At 37.5% G+C, this 18511-nt stretch overlaps 1 protein-coding gene across 3 annotated transcripts in view; it reads left to right on the top strand.

Moving 5' to 3' along the window:
• Positions 1–18511, top strand: part of ARHGAP32 (Rho GTPase activating protein 32) — a 326449-nt gene that overhangs the window by 146589 nt on the left and 161349 nt on the right. For all 3 annotated transcript variants that reach the window (XM_058289085.2, XM_058289083.2, XM_058289084.2), the window contains exon 2: positions 9684–9792. In XM_058289085.2, the coding sequence (XP_058145068.1) occupies positions 9688–9792 (105 nt within the window). In that variant the 5' untranslated portion in view covers positions 9684–9687. The remainder of the gene's footprint in view (positions 1–9683; positions 9793–18511) is intronic.

Raw genomic sequence — 18511 nt, 5'->3', positions numbered from 1 at the left:
TACTGAGATATGTTTGTTAAAACCTTCAGCTGTGATTGTGGATTTATTGATTTATTCCTGTTAGTTCTTTAACCTTTTGCTTTATATATTTTGAAGTTGTGTTATTTGTTGCTTATGAATTTTAGATTTATTTAATCAACCTGTTGAATCGACACTTTTGTCAGTATAAAATGTCCCCTTTTATCTCTAGTAATAACTTTTTGCTTGAGGTTTACTTTGACTGATGTTAATATAACTATATTAGCTTTCTTTTGGATAGTGTTTGCATGGTATTACTTTTACCATCCTTTTATTTTCTGCCTTTTTGTTTTCTTATATTTAAAGTATGTCTCTTAGAATATAACTGTTGCTTTTTAAATACAGTCTTTTGGTTTGAATTTTAATTGGAATTTGTAGTCCATTCACATTTTTTATGGAGATATAATTCACATGTAAACACTACCCTTTTAAAGCATATAATTTATTGGTTTTTAGTATATTCACAAAGCTGTGCAACTGTCACCACTATCTAATTCCAGAAACGTTTTGCCTCCCTAGAAAGAAACTCGAACCCCGCAGTAGTAAGTCCCCATGTTCCTTTTTCCCAGCCCCTGAAAACCTCTGATTTAGTTTCCAGGCTGTGGAAACAAGCACCATGCAGTGGGCTCACTTACACCACGGGAACCGACTGGCTTATGGTTTTGAGGCCAGGAGAAGTCCAACATCAAGGTGTCACCAAGGCGATGCTTTCTGCCTGGCTGCCGGCGATCTGTGGTCCTTGGCTTTTCTGTCACACGGCCGTGCACAGGCAGCTTTGCCCTCCTCTTCTGGGTTCTGTTAACGTCCGGTTTCTGGCTGTTGCCATGGCTTTCTCTTTCTCCGGGGCTTTCCCTGTAAGGCTGTAGTAAAGGATTCAGGCCCCTGCTGATTCAGCTGGGCCACAAGGGTCCCCCTGCCGCGGGCCCCTGCCCGCAAGAAGGCTGAGGTTTAAGAACATGCTGCAAGTTACCACAGTCACTAGTACCCGTCTATGGATTTGGTTATTTTGGACACATAAGAATGGGATTATATAGTCTGTGGCCCTTTGTGTTTGGTTTCTTTTACTTAACATAATGTTTTCAAGTTGTACCCATGTGGCAGTAAAAATCAGTACTATATTGTTTTTTTTAAAAAATATTTATTTATTTATTTATTCCCCCCCTCCTTGCCCCAGCTGTCTGTTCTCTGTGTCTGTTTGCTGTGTCGTCTTCTTTGTCCACTTCTGTTGTTGTCAGCGGCATGGGAATCTGTGTTTCTTTTTGTTGCGTCATCTTGTTGTGTCAGCTCTCCGTGTATGCGGCACCATTCCTGGGCAGGCTGCACTTTCTTTCACACTGGGCGGCTCTCCTTACAGAGTGCACTCCTTGCGTGTGGGGCTCCCCTACACGGGGGACACCCCTGTGTGGCAGGGTGCTCCTTGCGCACATCAGCACTGCGCATGGGCCAGCTCCACACGGGTCAAGGAGGCCCGGGGCTTGAACCACGGACCTCCCATGTGGTAGACGGACGCCCTAACCACTGGGCCAAATCCGCTTCCCTATATTCTGTGTTATGAATGAATACTTTATTGTTGGGATTTAGCAAGTTTTGTTTATTCATCAGATAATGGACATTTAGGTTGTTTCTGCTTCTTGGCTAATATGAATAATACTGCTTTGAATATTTGTGTCCACATCTTCTGTAGACATCTGGCTTTTAATTTTCTTGGTTAAATACCTATGAGTGTTAATACTGTGTTTAACATTTTGAGGAAATGCCATACTGTTTTCCTCAGTGACTACACCATTTTACATCCCCACCCACAATGTGTGAGGGTTCCAGTTATACCACGTCTTTGCCAACTAGACCATTTACTTTAAAAATTATTATTAATATACTTGAATTTAAACTTACTTTCTTAGTATTTTTTGTTGTTGTTGTTAATTGTTTTTTTATGTTTTGTTGGACCTATGTTCCTTTAGTCTCCCTTTCCTATCTTTATGTTAATTATGTTCTGTTTTTCAAAAAGATTCTCCTCTGTTAGGTTTTTATGAATATATTTATTCTTTTAGAGGTTACCACAGTGATTGCAATGTATAACTGACTTAATGTAGTCATATTCAAGAAGATTTTTTTTCACTTCTGTTTTGCTGCAGTTGTTTAACTGCAAGTATATCTTCTATCCTTCCTGCCTGCTTCAATATTTTTATATGTTATAAACCCCATAAGACATTTTTTGTTATTTTAAAATTATCAGTATTTACTTACATTTTCCCAGTTTTTGCCCTTTATTGTGCCTTTCATGCACTTCTGTGGTTCTGGGATTAGTTTTCATCATTTTTAAGAACTCTCTTTAATATTTCTTTTATTGCAAGTTTACTGGTGGTAAATTATTTAATATTTGTTTGAAAGCAACTTATTTCACCTGTTTTTTTATGCTAAATTTTATAAGAAAGAGAACTTTAGGTTGGCAAAATTTTTCTTTCTTTTATTATGTTGAAGATTTACTCTATTACCTTCTCATTTCAATTGGGATGTTCTCTCTGTTTCTTATTATTGCTCCTTTTAAAGTCATCCTTTGGCCAGTTTTAAGAATTTCTCTTAGCTTTTTATTAGCAATTTGACTATAATATATTTTTATTATATTCTGTTCCTGCCTATTATTTTTTATTTTTTTAAAGGTTCATTTTATTTATTTCTCTCCCCTTCCCCCCGTTGTCTGCTCTCTATGTCCATTTGCGTGTGTTCTTCTGCCATCCACTTGCATTGTCAGGTGACACGGGGAAGTTGCGTCTCTTTTTGTTGTTGTTGTTGCATCATTTTGCTGCTTCAGCTCTCCATGCATGCGGTGCCACTCCTGGACGGGCTGCACTTTTTTTACGCTGGGCGGCTCTCCTTGAGGGGCGTACTCCTTGCGCGTGGGGCACCCTTTCGCGGGGGCACCCCTGTGTGGCACAGCACTCCTTGTGTGTGGCAGCACTGCGCGTGGGCTAGCTTACCACACGGGTCAGGAGGCCCTGGGGATTGAACCCTCGACCCTCCATATGGTAGATGGATGCTCTATCAGTTGAGCCATGTTCATTTCCTTATTCCTGCCTTTTAAATTCTACTTGAATCTGTAGTTGGATATCTTTCATCCATTTTGAAAACTTTTAGTCATTATTTAAGTGCTTTTCCCCCCATTTTCTCTTCCTTTCTCTTTTATTTCCTTCTGAGTCTCAAATTTATACATATTTTAGTCTTCTTCATTATGTTCCTGTCCTTTATGCATATGTGTTTTCTGTCTCTTTTTTCCTCTATGTAGTTCACCACAGATGTTTTCTACTGGACTATCTTACAGTTTACTAATCCTCTATTTAGTCAAGTCCATTGTTCTTTTAAACCCATCCAGAACATTCTTAATTTCAGATATCCTGTTTTTCTATTTTAGAATGAACATTTGATTCTTTTTCATAGTTTTCAGTTATCTTTTGGGGTTCTTTATTTTTCACCTGTTTTTCTGTCTTTCACTTTATTCAATATATTACTCATAAATATTTTTAGCTCTTTTTGACTGTTTAACTGAATCTATATTACCAGCCATATGTGTGTCTCCTCCTGCACCTTGTCCCAGGAAAGTCACAGCTTGTAATCCTTCCTTGAAGTTGTTGATCTTTCCTCAGAGTTTAGGCTAGGTTGGTTGCTCCGAAACTCCAGTTATCTAATGGAGTCTATGATTTTGTAGATTATTTGGCTTTTTCTTGTTAGGGTGGGAGCAATACTTTTTACAGCTTTCTACTTCATAAACTGAGTTAGAAATACATCACAGGTTTTGGACATACAATGTACAAAGATAAAACTTGTAGCAAGTACAGAAAAGGTGGGGAGATGGAGGGGTATTGGAACAGTGTGTATATATGTATGCTATTGAAGTCAAGTTGCTACCAATTAAATATGATTGACATATATTTAGGATTTTAAAATTTAACCCATGATATCCACAAGGAAAATATATGAAAAATATATCAGAGGGAAATGAGAAAGGACTCAATATGGTACAAAACAGAAAGAAACCTAAATGTATATGAAAGTAGGCATTAACAGAAAAATAAAGGGGTCAAAAAGGTATAAAACTTACAAATAGACCTACTTCAAGTCATATACAACTCAGAATGTGAAATATCAAAGATAGAGAGAAAATTCTGAAAGCAGCAAGAGAGAAGCAAACCATCACATACAAGGAGTGTCCGGTGAGACTTAGTGCAGATGTCTCATCAGAAACCATGGTGGCGAGGACAGTGGTATGATAGAATTAAGATGCTGAAAGAGAATGATTGCCAACTGAGAATTCTTTATCTGGCAGAATTGTCCTTCATATATGAGTTTAAAATATTCACAAATAAACAGAAACCAAGAGAGTTTATAAACAGGATCTGGCTCTGTAGGAAGGACTTCTCTGTAGGAAGAAAGGGAGTTCTGCAGCCCAAAAAGAAAAGACAGGAGAGAGAGAGACTTAGAGGAGTGTATAGAAGTGAAGATTATCACAAAGGGTAATCAAAAGAGTAAAAGGACAGATGAAAATAAGATATGACATATGAAAGCCAAGGAATAAAATGGTGAAAGTAAATAATACATTTACAGTAATAACACTGAGTGTTATGAGGTTGAACTACCCAATGAAAAGATATAAGCTGACAGAATGTATAAGAAAACATGAGCTATCCATAGCTTTCTGCAGGAGATTCACCTAGACCCACAAAAGGCTGAAAGTGAACAGTTGGAAAAAATATATTTTATGAAAACAATAATCAAAAAAGAGAAGGAGTAGCCATACTGATATTGGACAAAACAGACTTCAAATGCAAAAAATTTATAAGAGGTACAGGAGGCCATTATATATTAATAAAAGGGAAAATCTAACCAGGGTGTTGCAAAATACATGAAGCAAACTCTGGCAAAACTGAAAGGAGAAATAGACATCTCTACAGTAATAGCTGGAGACTTCAGCATGCTACTCACATCAATTAGAACAACTAGACAGAAGACCAACAAGGAAAGAGAGAACTTGAACAGTATGATAAATGAGCTAGACCTAACACAGATACAGAACATTGTACTTGAAATCAACAAGTTCATATATAAGAAAGTTTTTCTCTGAAATAGAACAAATGTATGTTAATGTTACAATATGTCAATAGCAGGATGGTATTTGGGTAAAAATATGACCAGAGCAAACTATGGACAGTTGTGTAGAGTAATATATTAATAATATTCCATCAATGGTAAAAAAGGAAATATGCTAAGTGAAAGGAACTAGGCAAAAGGTATACATATTGTTTGACTCCATCTATACAAATTATGAACAAATAAATTAGACTGAAATAGATTAGCAGTTATGTATGCTTGGGGAAGGATAGAGAGATTAAGAGATGACTCCTTAGGGGTAGAGTTTTCTTTTTTATTATTATTATTGGAGTAATGAAAATGCTTTCATTGATTGAAATGATAAAAGCACAACTCTGTGATTATGCCAAATGCCATTGATTTTATACTTTGGATGGATTGTATGGTTTATGAATACATTTCAGTAAAACTGACTTAATAAAGTATGACTTACAAAGACTAAATAGCAAAATTGCAGATGAAAGTTTTGTATTCAGATTTTAAATGTATATGGATTAAACTCTCCAGTCAAAATGCAGAATGGATATAAAAAGCATGACCCAGCTATATACTGTCTACAAAAGACTCAACTTAAATTCAGACATAAGTAGGTCCAAAGTGAAATCGTGGAAAAATATACCATGCAAGCAGTAACCAAAAGAGAGCTGGGGTGGCTATACTAATATCAGCTAAAATAGACTTTAAGAAAACAGTTACAAAGAACAGAAATGGTAATTATATACTGATGAAAGGGTCAGTTCAACAAGGAGATGTAACAATTATAAACACATATGCACCTAACAGTGGAGCCCCAAAATACAGGAAGCAAATGCTGGCATATATGAAGGGAGAACTTGACAGTTCTACAGTAATAATAGGAAATTTTAGTACACCACTTTCAATAATTAGTAGAACATCTACACAGATGATCAGTAAGTAAATACAAGACTTAAATGATATTCTAAACCATCTAGACCTAATAGACAGGCATAGTAAACTTTCACCTAAGAGCAGAAGAGTACACATTCTCAATGCATGTGAATTTTTCTCCAGGATAGACTATATGTTAGGTCACATTTAAAGTCTCAGAAATTAAAAAAATATTGAAATCATACAGTGTTTATTTTTTGACCACAATGGAATGAAACTAAAAATCAATAACAGAAAGGAATGGGAAATTTAGCAATCTACTCTTAAAAACCTATGGGTCAAAGAAGATATCACAAGGGAAATTAGAAAATATCTTGCGGCAAATGAAAATGAAACCACAACATACCAAAGCTTATGGAAGGCAGCAAAGGCAGTGCCAAGAGGGAAATTTATGGCTCTAAATGCTTGCTTATGTTAAAAAGGAAGAAAGATTTCAAATTAGAGACTTAACCTCAGAATTGGAAGAACTAGAAAAAGAAGGGCAAACTAAACCCAAAGAGAGTAGAAGGAAGGAAGTAACAAAGATTAGAGTGGAGATAAATTAAATAGAAAACAGATAAAAAGCAGTAGAATCAACAAAATCAAAAGTCAGTTTTTTGAAAGGGTCAATAATACTTGACAAACTTTTAACTAGACTGCAGAAGAATAAAAGAGAAGATACAAATGATAAAAATCAGAAATGAAAAGAGGAATATTAATATTGTAACCTCTGAAATTAAAAGGATTATAAGGGGATACTGTGAACAACTGTATGCCAACAATTTGGATAACCTAGAGGAAATGGACACGTTCCTAGAAACATACAGACTGCCTACTCAGGAAGAAATAGAAGATCTGAGCAAACTCATAACTGGTGAAGAGATTAACAGATAATCAAAAACTCCCAACAAAGAAAAGACTAGGATCAAACGGCTTCAACAGGGAATTTTACCAAACGTTCTGAGAAGAATTAACACCAGTCTTGCTCAAACTCTTCATCATGAGAGTAAAACGAAAACCTACACAAAGTATTTGGAAATACAAATCCAATAAATGTTTACTATTCAAAATATGTAACAAAATCCTTCAACTCAGTAGCAAAAAGACAAACAGCCCAATTTAAAAATGGGCAAATGATTTGAATAGACATTTCTCCATGGAGTATATACAAATGGCTAAAGAGCACATGAACACATGCTCAGTGTAATTAACCTATAGGGAAATGCAAATCAAAACCATTATGAGGGAGCAAAGTGGCTCAAGCCTTTGGGTTCTCGCCTCCCACGTGGGAGGTCCCGGGTTCAGTATCCTGCACACCCTGAGCTTGATGAGCAGACAGGTGAAGGGGCCTTCTTGGGGTAAGGTGGGGAGGCAGATACATTTTTTAAAAATTCTTTAAGAAAACATAATGAGATACCATTTCACACTCACTAGAGTGGCTGCTGTTGAAAATATGAAAATTACGAGTGTTGGAAAGAAGTGGGAAATAGGAACACTCATTCATTGCTGGTGGGGATGTAAAATGGTGCAGATTCTGTGGAACATAGTTTGGCAGTTAAATGTAAACTTACCATATGACTGGCAATCCCACTTTTAGGGGCATACCCAAAATACTTGAATGCAGGGCCTTTATCACATATTTGTATTCTGATGCCCATAGTGACATTCACAATTGTAAAAAGATCGAAACAACTCTTTAGGGTCCAGCAATTGATGAGTGAATAACAAAATGTGGTATATACGTACAGTGAATATTACTCAGCCTTAAAAAGGAATGAAGTCCTGCTACATGCAACAATATAGATGAACTTGAAGACATCATGTTGAATCAAATAAGCCAGGCACAAAAGGACAAGTATTGTATGATCTCACTGATGTGAAATGATTAGAATAAGCAAACTTTTAGAGTCACTGTCTAGAATATGTTTGTAGGGGATGGGGTGGCAGTAGAGAATAGGGAGTTAAGGCTTAATGTACCGTTTCTATTTGGAATGATGGAAAAGTTTCAGTAATGGAAGGTGGTGAGCATAGCACAACACTGTGAACATAATTGACAGCACTGAATTACTTGTACTTGGATGTGGTAAAACCAGTGCAATTTTAGGTTGTATATATTATATTAGAATAAAAAGCTTTTAAAAATCCACAGAACTGTATGCCACAAACCGTGTATCCTAAGTTAAACCATGTACTATAGTTAATAGTACAATTATAACAATTATAAAAATGTACTTTCAACAATTGTAACAAATGTGCTACACCAATGCAAGGTATTAACAATAGGATGTTATATGGGAATCCTGTAATTTGTGCATGACTGTCCATAAACCTACAATATCTCTAATAAAGAAAAAAACTCATTGTCATTTAAGTCTTTTTTGAATAATTCTCAAATCTGAGTCAAATGTGAGTCTCTTATATTTTGATTATTTTCTTCACCAATTTTTACTTATTTTTTCTTTGCTTAGCATGTTTAATTTTTGTTAGATACCAGATAAGGTGGATTAAAAATTGCAGAAGTTCTGGATAATGTTATTTACCTCTGAAGAAGGTTAATTTTTCTTGTGACAGTTCCGATCCTGTCAAGGTTAGGTTTAGACTTTGTTCAAGCTTATGCACTTCTATTTTGTCCTGACTCTTAAGGCGTAACTTTTCTGGAGTCTCATTTGAAAGCCAGGGTTTCTTTCTAATGCTCTTTCAACTTGGCAGAGCAACCTGTTGTCTCTTTAGTACTGCTGGGCTGTTGAACTGTCTACTCAGCTTTTTAGTTGCCCACCAGCTGTTTTTTGATGGTATTCTTGGCCTTTTGTCTACATATTTGTAGCTTAGCAATAACTTAATTATTTGAGGGGAATTTCTCTGCAGATTCTTTGACTCCTTCTCTATAGTGGTTTTTTTTTTTTTTTTGTGGGGTGGGGTAGATTCCCCCCTCCCCCCGCCCAATGTCCCATCTGCTTTGGTAACTCTGACTTCCAACCTTAACCTCCTCGACCCACTTAGATTAGAGTATTATGATTTGGCTCTACTTCCATCACTGTGATAAAGAAAATCTCTTATACAAAAAGCATGATTAAGTGTGTAATTCGCATTATGTGCTTTCCTTCTCTTAGAGATTGTAGCCCTGGAAGTTATACTTGAATTGGTGATTTTTCTGTGCTTTCAAACAAGCAGTTTTTATATGTTTTGTCCAGCTTTTCTAATTGTTCTTAAGAGGACTGGTTTGATATAGTCAACCCCATATGTTGGAATCAGAAATCCCATCTCTTTCTCGTCCTGGAATTTCACCAGTGCTTAGCAGAGTATTGGTGCAGAGTAAATAATTGCTGCTGCATATTTTTTCAAGGTTAAAATTTTGTTGAACAGATTATATCATTCTTTATATAATTTCCCATGGCCCATAAAGTTTAATTAGTTATAAATCTTGCTTTTATTTTTTGGAATAACAGCAGCTGTTGGGTAAATCATGACAGATCCCTGAAACCCAGAGCAGAAATGGGGATCAGTACTAGCCACTTAGGTTCTTTTGACTGTACCTCAAATTGGACATATTTTTTCTCCTCTATGTATTGTGGTTATTGGAAAGCTTTTGTAGAAATGCAAATTCTTATCATGATCTTTCATATTTTGATCTCTAGGAAGATGAAGTCTTCAGTACATTCTGAAGAGGATGATTTTGTACCAGAACTACATAGAAATGTTCATCCTCGAGAGCGGCCTGACTGGGAAGAAACGCTTAGTGCAATGGTAAATCAATTGTATATACATACACACACTCATACATAGATGTATTTAGAAAAGGAACTGAAGAAGCAGTACTCAGAAGAAAATCTTATTTTTTGTTGTTTTGTGCATTTATTCAGGAAATGTTTATTGAGCAGATACTATATTCCAGGTACTGTTCTAGATTCTGTGGGGAGATCCTTAAAAAAAAGGCACAGTGATTTCCTGCCTTTGTGGAGCTTATCTTTTAATGGGGGGGGGGATAAGTAAATAATTACATATATAATATGTTAAGTGCTAGTAATTCCATGGTAGAAAATTAATGCAGAGTAAGAGTAAGAGGTAGAAGGGTGTGAAAGGTTATTTGCTAGTTATGTAGGTGATCACAGGTGCCTTCTGTGAGAAGGTGACATTTGCACAGAGAGCTGAAGGAGTGAATAGTGTGTTTATCTAGGAACAGAGCATTCTTGTCATTGGAGGAACAAGTTCAAAGGCATGGGATGGAAAGCAAGCTGGAAGAAATACAAGAGGGCACTATGGCAGAATTTTTTTTTTTTTTTTACAACAAATGCCATTATTTATTTTGATATTTCTAAAGATAACAACATTTTCAAGTACAAATAAGATATAAAATTCAGCATAAATTGAGATTTATACCTATTTCCTATGTGAACCAAAACAGATTTCAGAGGACTTCTGGGAAGATGGTAGCCTAGAAAGACACGGGACTCTGTCCTCTCCCAGAAAAATAGCTAGAGAACAGGCAGAAACAGCCTGGAAAAAATTTTTCTAGGGTTTAAGACACCAGGGGAAGGCTGGACGCTGCCTAGGAGAGAGGCAAAGGAGAAGAATCTTGACCACAAAACTGTTGAGTTTCGCGGCAGCAGCAGCTGCAAGCACACTCCCCTACTCTACAGACAGTTGTGAATTCTCTGGCTTTGGGGCCAGAGGTTATAGATAAAGGGGGCTTCCGGGATCCACCTCCCTGGGAAACAGGAGAAAGAGGGGCACAGCCTAAGGCAGACTCAGCTTTTGACCCCAAAATGTGATCCACTGTGTCCCATGAGCCCTCCCAGGCCGGTGGAGCTGCGCCGTCTTTTGCACTGGGAGCCAGCACGGGACTAAAGAGATGGAACCCTCTCAGGCACCCTCCCTGCTGACTGGGACTGGTTGTTGAAGATGCAGAAGGGAGTGGAATTATCTCCTACCCTGGAAAAGAGAAGGGGTTGCCAGCAAAGTTTGGAAAACAGCCTCTGAGAAAGTTTGGGTTGCGAGGCTCTTGGCCTCCATGCAGGATCCTCCATCACACTGATCTGTCCCTGTTGGAGCAACACACTCGGTCCAGCTTAGAACCGAGAGGGGTGCCGAGGACCACCATCTGCTGGCTGACCAAGGAAGTGCACATGAAGAAACTGAAGTACGAAAGAGAAGCTTTGTCTCGCCTTTTCAGCCTCCCACCCCAAGGCCCTTGGAAATGGGTCTGCAACTCTTTTCTGGGTCCAGGGTCCAGATTTGCGTAATTAATAGGAACAATTCTAAAGACTCAGTAATGTTTCTGTATATTGCTGTTGAATAATCTGAGAAGGAAATCAGGGAAAATATTCCATTTACAATAGCAACAAAAAGACTCAAATACCCAGGAAGTAATTTAACCAAAGACATATGGGACCTATATACAGAAAACTACAAAACAATGCTAAAATAAATCAATGAACCTAAATGAATAGAAAGATATTCCATGTTCATGGATTGGAAGACTAAATATCATGAAGATGTCAGTCCTACCCAAACTAATTTATAGATTCAATGCAATACCAATCAGAATTCAACAGCCTACTTTACAGAAACAGAAAAAGCAATTACCAAATTCATTTAGAAGGGATAGTGTACCCGAATAGTCAAAAGCATTCTAAAAAATAAGCATGATGTGGGAGGACTTTCACTGCCTGACTTTGAAATATATTACAAAGCTACAGTGGTCAAAACAGCATAGTATTGGCATAAGGATAGACGCATCCATCAGAGGAATAGAATTGAGAGTCTAGAAATAAATTCTTACCTCTGTGGCCAACTGGTTTTCTACAAATCTACCAAGTCTTTTAAGCAGTAATTGGTGCTGGGAGAACTGGATATCCATAACAAAAAGAATGAAGAGGACCCTTATATTACCCTATATGTAAAATCAACTCAAAATGGATCAAAGACCTAAATATAAAAGCCAGGACCATAAAACCACCAGAAGACAATGTCGGGAAACATCTTAAAGATCTTGTTAGAAGGTAGTAGTTTTTTGGACCTTACACCCAAAGCACAAGCAACAACAACAAAAAATAGATAAACGGGACTACCTCAAAATTAAACACTTTTGCACCTCAAAGGACTTTATCAAAGGGTTAAAAGACAGCTGATTCAATAGAAGAAAATATTTGGATATCATATAGCTGATAAAGGTTTAATATCCTTGATATATAAATAGGTGCTACAACTCAACAATGAAAAGACAAATGACCTGGTTAAAAAATGGGCAAATTACTTGAATAGACATTTTTCTGAAGAAGAAATACGAACGGCAAAAAAAAAAACAACATGAGAAAATGATCAACAACACTAGAGATTAAGGAAATGCAAATCAAAACTACCATGAGATAGCTTTTCACTCTTATTAGAATGGCCACTATCAAAAAGACAGAGAACAACAAGTATTGGAGAGGATGGGGAGAAATAGGGATGCTTATTTCCTGTTGGTGGGAATATAGAACGGTACAGCCACTGTAGAGGGTTGTTAGACAGTTCCTAAGGAAGTTGAATATAGATTTGTCATGTGACCTGGCAGTACCACTGCTAGGCACGTACCCAGGATACCTGGGAACAGTGACACGAACAGACATCTCCGCACACCAGTGTTCATAGTGGCATTATTCACCTTTGCCAAAAGATGGAAATAACCCAGGTGTCCATCAGCCAAACACTGTGGTTTATACATATGATGAAACATTATGCAGCTGTAAGGAGAAATGAGTTTATGAAGCATATGACAACGTGGATGAACCTGGAGAATATTATGTTGAGTGAAGCAAACCAGACACAAAAGGATGAATACTGTGAACATTGTGTGCATTGCACTATTATGAACTAAATATGTTGTGAAATCTCTTGGAGTTAATACCTTGAATATGGGTCGTCAGAGAATAGAATGAGGGTAGAGAATGGAAAACTGAGGGCTAACTTGTGCAGAATTGGTTAATAAGATAAGTGTTAATCTTTGGAAATGGATAGAAAAGGTGAAAGCCCAATATAATGTTTGTAATTAGCAGAGCTATTATGTGGGCATGACAGTGGTTGAAAGGGAAAGTCTAAGGTCATGTATATTACAAAAAGAAATGTTAAAAATGTAACATGGGACTGTATAGCAAAGTGAAACCTTATCTGAAATATGAATATGGCTAATATTGCTTTTAGAAAGCTGTTTTTCTTTGAAACTGAGCAAACGTGTGTTAACGTTCCAAGATGTTACTATCTGACCAAGAAAACATTATGCTAAGTGAAAGAAACCAGATACAAAGTACTACATATTGTATGATCCCATTTATATAAAATGTAAATATAAATCAATTTATAAAGAGGAAATTAGATTAGTGGTTATGTGGGCCTTGGGAAAGGGAGGGATTGAGAGGTGACTGCTAAGAGGTGTGGCGTTTTCTTTTTGGGGTAATGGAGTTCTAAAATTTTTCATGGTGGTAAATGCACAACATTGTGATTATGCTGAAAGCCACTGATGATACACTTTGTGTAGAGTATATAGTATATGAATATATCTGAATAAAACGGATTTTTTAAAAGAATTCAGAAATTGTTTTGCCAGGACCAGTGGGTAGCTCACGTTTTGTTCCTGTTCCCAGCAAGGGCATTCCACCCCTGTCGCAGGCTTCCTCCCCTGCGGGCTGGGAGACGGGAGCAACCAGACTCTGCCTTGGGCCAGTCCCCCTTCCCGCACGGCAGCTTCCAGAAGTCTCCCCGCGCAGGGCCAGGCGGTCCTTTTCCCCTGCCTTGAGTAGCCACAGAGAAACTGATTTAGCCAACAGTGATGGGGAAAGTCAGAGAAAATGTGGCCAGTGAAGCCATTTTAGGTGGTGGGAGACCTGACAGCGTAGTTTCTTGTGGTCCATTGATAAGCACTTTGGTGTCTTATGCTGAATGAGATGGGGAATCATTAGAAGTTTTAGCTGAGAAGTAACATGGTTAAAATTTTAAAATGTGTCTCTTATTGCTGTGACTCGGCTAAAGAAGATGACAAAGGAGGAAGGAGGCGATTTATAGTTGGTAGCAGTGTTGGTCGCAGATACGGTGAGACACAGCTCAGTTCTGCATGTAGTTTTACAGATAGAATCAACTGCTCTTGCTGATGAATGGCATCGAGTGTGGCATAAAGGGACAGAGAAGGACGACTTGAGGTTTTTGGCCTGATCAACAGGTAGATTGGAGTTTACATTTACTGATGCTGAAGAAGCAGTTTTTGTTGGGGGATAGGTAAAAAATCAGCTGTGTAGTTTTTGTAACAAGTTTGAGATACCTATTAAACTTTAAAAAATTTTTTAGAATGCATGTCTACTAATAGAATGACATTTTTTGGAGGGGTTATAACATTTGCTTAGTCGGGGTTCAGAGTTAGTGTTCCCTATTATCAAAGAAGAATGTACCTGTTCATCTGTTTGTGCTGATCTGTAATGAGATTTCACATATTTCATTTTAAAAAATTCCTTTCACTCAGGTAGATACTGGCAGATACTGACATCATTCCATGAGCGTATGATTTTAATTGAACATATTCATTGCTTGGAGGGTGTATTAGTCAGCCAAAGGGGTGCTGATGCAAAATACCAGAAATGGGTTGGTTTTGATAAAGGGTATTTATTTGGGGTAGGAGCTTCCAGATACCAGGCCATAAAGCACAAGTTACTTCCCTCACCAAAGTCTGGAGCAAGATGTGTTGGAGCAAGATGGCTGCCGACAGCTGAGAGGGCTCAGGCTTCCTGGGTTCCTGTGTTTCTGGGGCTTGCTTTTCTCTGAGTTTAAGGTTCTTTCCTTCCTGGGGCTGGCTTCTCTTTCCTACACTGTGAGCTTACTTCCCTGGGCTCCAGCTTAAGGCTTCAGCATCAAACTCCAATATCAAAACTCCAACATCAGAAACCCTCAACTCTGTTCCTTGCCATGCCTTTTATCTAATTGTAACTAATTAGAACTCAATCATGCCCAGGTACAGATCAGATTACAGACATAATCCAGTATCTATTTTTGGAATTCATAACCATATCAAACTGCTACAGAAAGCATTTGTAAAATCCTATAAATTCTTACCTTGATACTTGCCTTTTAATATCACCTGAAAGAGAACTCTGTTTCCATTAAACAATAATTCCCACTTTCTTGTAACCCAGCCCCAGGTAACCTCAAATGTTCTTTCTATCTCTGTGATGATTTTGCTTTTTCTACATATTTTATATAAGTGGAATCATACAATATTCTTTTGCGATTGGCTTATTTCACTTAGCATGTTTTCAAGGTTCTTCCGTGTTGTGGCATATGCCGGAACGTTTTTCCTTTTTGGGGTGAGGTAGTTCAGTTGTGTGTATAGACCACATTCTGTTTATTCGCTCGTCTCTTGGTGGACGCTCGGGTTGCTGCCTCGTGGCTGCTGTGCACAGTGCCCGTGTGAACACTGGTGTTTGTCTGTTTGAATCCCTGCTTTGAGTCCTTTTGGGTATACACCTAGGAGTAGAATTGCTGGGTCCTGGTAATTCTCTGTTTAACTTTCTGAGGAAGTGCAAACTGTTTTCCACAGCGGTTGTACTACGTTATATTCCCATTAACAAAGTAGGAAGATTCCAATTTCTCCACCTACTCACCAACATTTGTTACTTTATTTCTTAAGTAATAGCCATCCTAGTGTTTTTGTTTTTTATTTTTTTCTATTTTTACTAGAGCAGTTGTAGATTTACAGAAAAGTTGAGGAGAAAGTGCAGAGTTCCCGTATACGTCACCACTCACACGCAATTTTTCTTATGATTGACTTTCAACATTAATTTGGTCCTTTCATTACAGTTGATGAAACAATATTATTATAATCCTATTATTAACTATAGTCCGTAGTTTAAATTAGTGTTCACTGTGTTTGTACTGTTCTATGGTGTTTTATTTGGCTTTTTATTCTGGCAGTATAAATAAGACCTAAAATTTCCCATTTATGTTATTTGTCCTTTTGTGTCTGCTTATTTCACTCAACAAGATGTCTTCAGAGTTCATCCATGTCGTCAGATATATCAGAACTTCATTCCTTTTTGTTGCCGATTAATGCTCCATTGTGCGTACATAACAGATTTTGTTTACCCATTCATCTGTTGATGGACACTTGTGTTGTTTCCCTCTTTTGGCAATTGTGAATAATGCCCCTATGAACATTGGTGTGAAAGTTTATGTTCCAGACCCTGCTTTCAGTTCTTTTGGGTATATAACTAGATGTGGTATTGTTGGGTTATATGGTAATTATCTCTCTAACTTTCTGAGATCCTGACAAATTGTTTTCCATAGTCGCTTCACTATTTTTCATTCTCAGCGGCAATGGATGAATGTTATTTCTCCATGTCCTTTCTGACATTTGTAATTTTCTATATTTTTAAAATAGTAACTATTCTAGCGGGTAACTGTAGCTCATTGTGTGTGTTTGTTTTTTAAGATTTATTTAATTTATTTCTCCCCACACACTCCTTGCCCCACTTTGCGTGTGCTTGCTGTCTTTTCTCTGTGTCCACTTTTTGTCATTTTGTTTTTTTTAGGAGGCACCGGGAACTGAATCTGGGACCTCCCTTGTGGGATGGAGGTGCTCAATCACTTCGGCCACCTCCTTTCCCTGCTTGTTGTGTCCCTCGTTGTGTCTCCTTGTTGTGTCATCTTTTTGCATCAGCTTGCTACACCAGCCCTTACTGTCAACTTGCTGTCTTGCTGGTCTTCTTTAGGAGGTACCAGGAACTGAACCTGGGACCTCGCATGTGGTAGGCAGACTTGATCCACATCTGCTTCCCATCATTATGGTTTTGATTTGCGTTTCCCCAATGGCTAATTATGCTGAGCATCTTTTCCTATGCTTAGTGGATATCTTCTTTGGAGAAATGTGTATTCATGGTTTTTTTGCCTGTTTTTAAAATTGGTTTGTTTACCTTTTTGTTGTTAAGTTGTAGGATTTCTTTATATATTGTAGACATTAAACCCTCATTAGATGTGTAATTGCAGCAGTTCTTTCTTGTTCTCCCTTTTCAGTTTTTGATAATGCCCTTTGATGAACAAAGTTTTAAAATTTTGATGAAGTCTAATATTTCTGTTTTTCCTCGTTTTGCTTCTGCTCTTGGTATCATATCTAAGAATCTATTGCCAAATACAAGGTCATGACAATTTTCCTCAATGTAATATTCTAAGAGTTTTATAGATTTAGGTATTACGTTTAGGTCGTTGATTCATTTTTAGTTAGTTTTTGTATATGGTGTTATGTAGGGGTTCACTTTCATTCTTTTGCATGTGAATATCCTATTTTTCCAGTACCAATTGTTTTTTTTTTTTAATTTTTTAAATTTTTAAATGTTTTTTTTTATTTAAAGATTTATTTATTTTTATTTATTTATTTCCTCTTTCCTACCCCCCTCCCCCACGTTGTCTGCTCTCTGTGTCCATTCGCTGTGTGTTCTTCTGTGACCACTTCTATCCTTATCAGCGGCATGGGAATCTGTTTCTTTTTGTTGCGTCATCTTGCTGTGTCAGCTCTCCGTGTGTGCGGTGCCACTCCTGGGCAGGCTGCACTTTCTTTCGCGCTGGGCGGCTCTCTTTACAGGGCGCACTCCTTGTGCGTGGGGCTCCCCTACGCAGGGGACACCCCTGCGTGGCAGGGCACTCCTTGAATGCATCAGCACTGCGCATGGGCCAGCTGCACACGGGTCAAGGAGACCTGGGGTTTGAACCGTGGACCTCCCATGTGGTAGACGGACGCCCTAACCACTGGGCCATGCCTGCTTCCCTCCAGTACCAACTGTTGAATGGACTTTTCTTTCCTCATTGAATGGACTTGCCAACCTGTTGAAAATCAGTTGGCCTTAGATGTGAGGGTTTTTCCATAGACCCTCAAGTCTATTCCATTGTTTGTATATCTATGCTTATATCAATACCACACTGTTTTGACTGCTGTGGCTTTCTATTAATAATAAGCTTTCATATCTATAATATGTGTCTTCCAGCTTTGTTTTTGGCTATTTGGGGCCCTTTTCTCTTCAATATGAATTTGATGATTGACTTTTTCATTACTTCCAGTAAAGCTGCTAGAGTTTTTATTAGGGTGACATTGAATCTATAGATCACTTTGCGTGGTATTTACATCTTAACTATTTTCAATCTTCTAATCCATGAACACTGGATATCTTTCTATTTATTTAGGTCTTCTTTATTTTCTGTCAACAGTTTTCATTGTACAAGGCTTTTCCATACTTGGCTTAATTTATTTGTAGAGATTTTATTCTTTTAGGTGCTTTTTTAAATGAAATTATTTTCTTGTATTCCTTTTGGATTGTTGATTTAGGTGTATAGAAATACAACTTGTTTTTGTATGTTGATCTTGTACCCTACAAGTTTGCTGAATTTGTTTATTACCTCTGTTAGCTTTTTTTTTTTGAGTGGATTATACCATTGAGTTTGATATTATCATTGA

This window comes from Dasypus novemcinctus, chromosome 27, assembly GCF_030445035.2.
Source record: "Dasypus novemcinctus isolate mDasNov1 chromosome 27, mDasNov1.1.hap2, whole genome shotgun sequence".
Classification (NCBI taxonomy): domain Eukaryota; kingdom Metazoa; phylum Chordata; class Mammalia; order Cingulata; family Dasypodidae; genus Dasypus; species Dasypus novemcinctus.
This window is presented reverse-complemented; position numbering and strand designations above follow the sequence as displayed.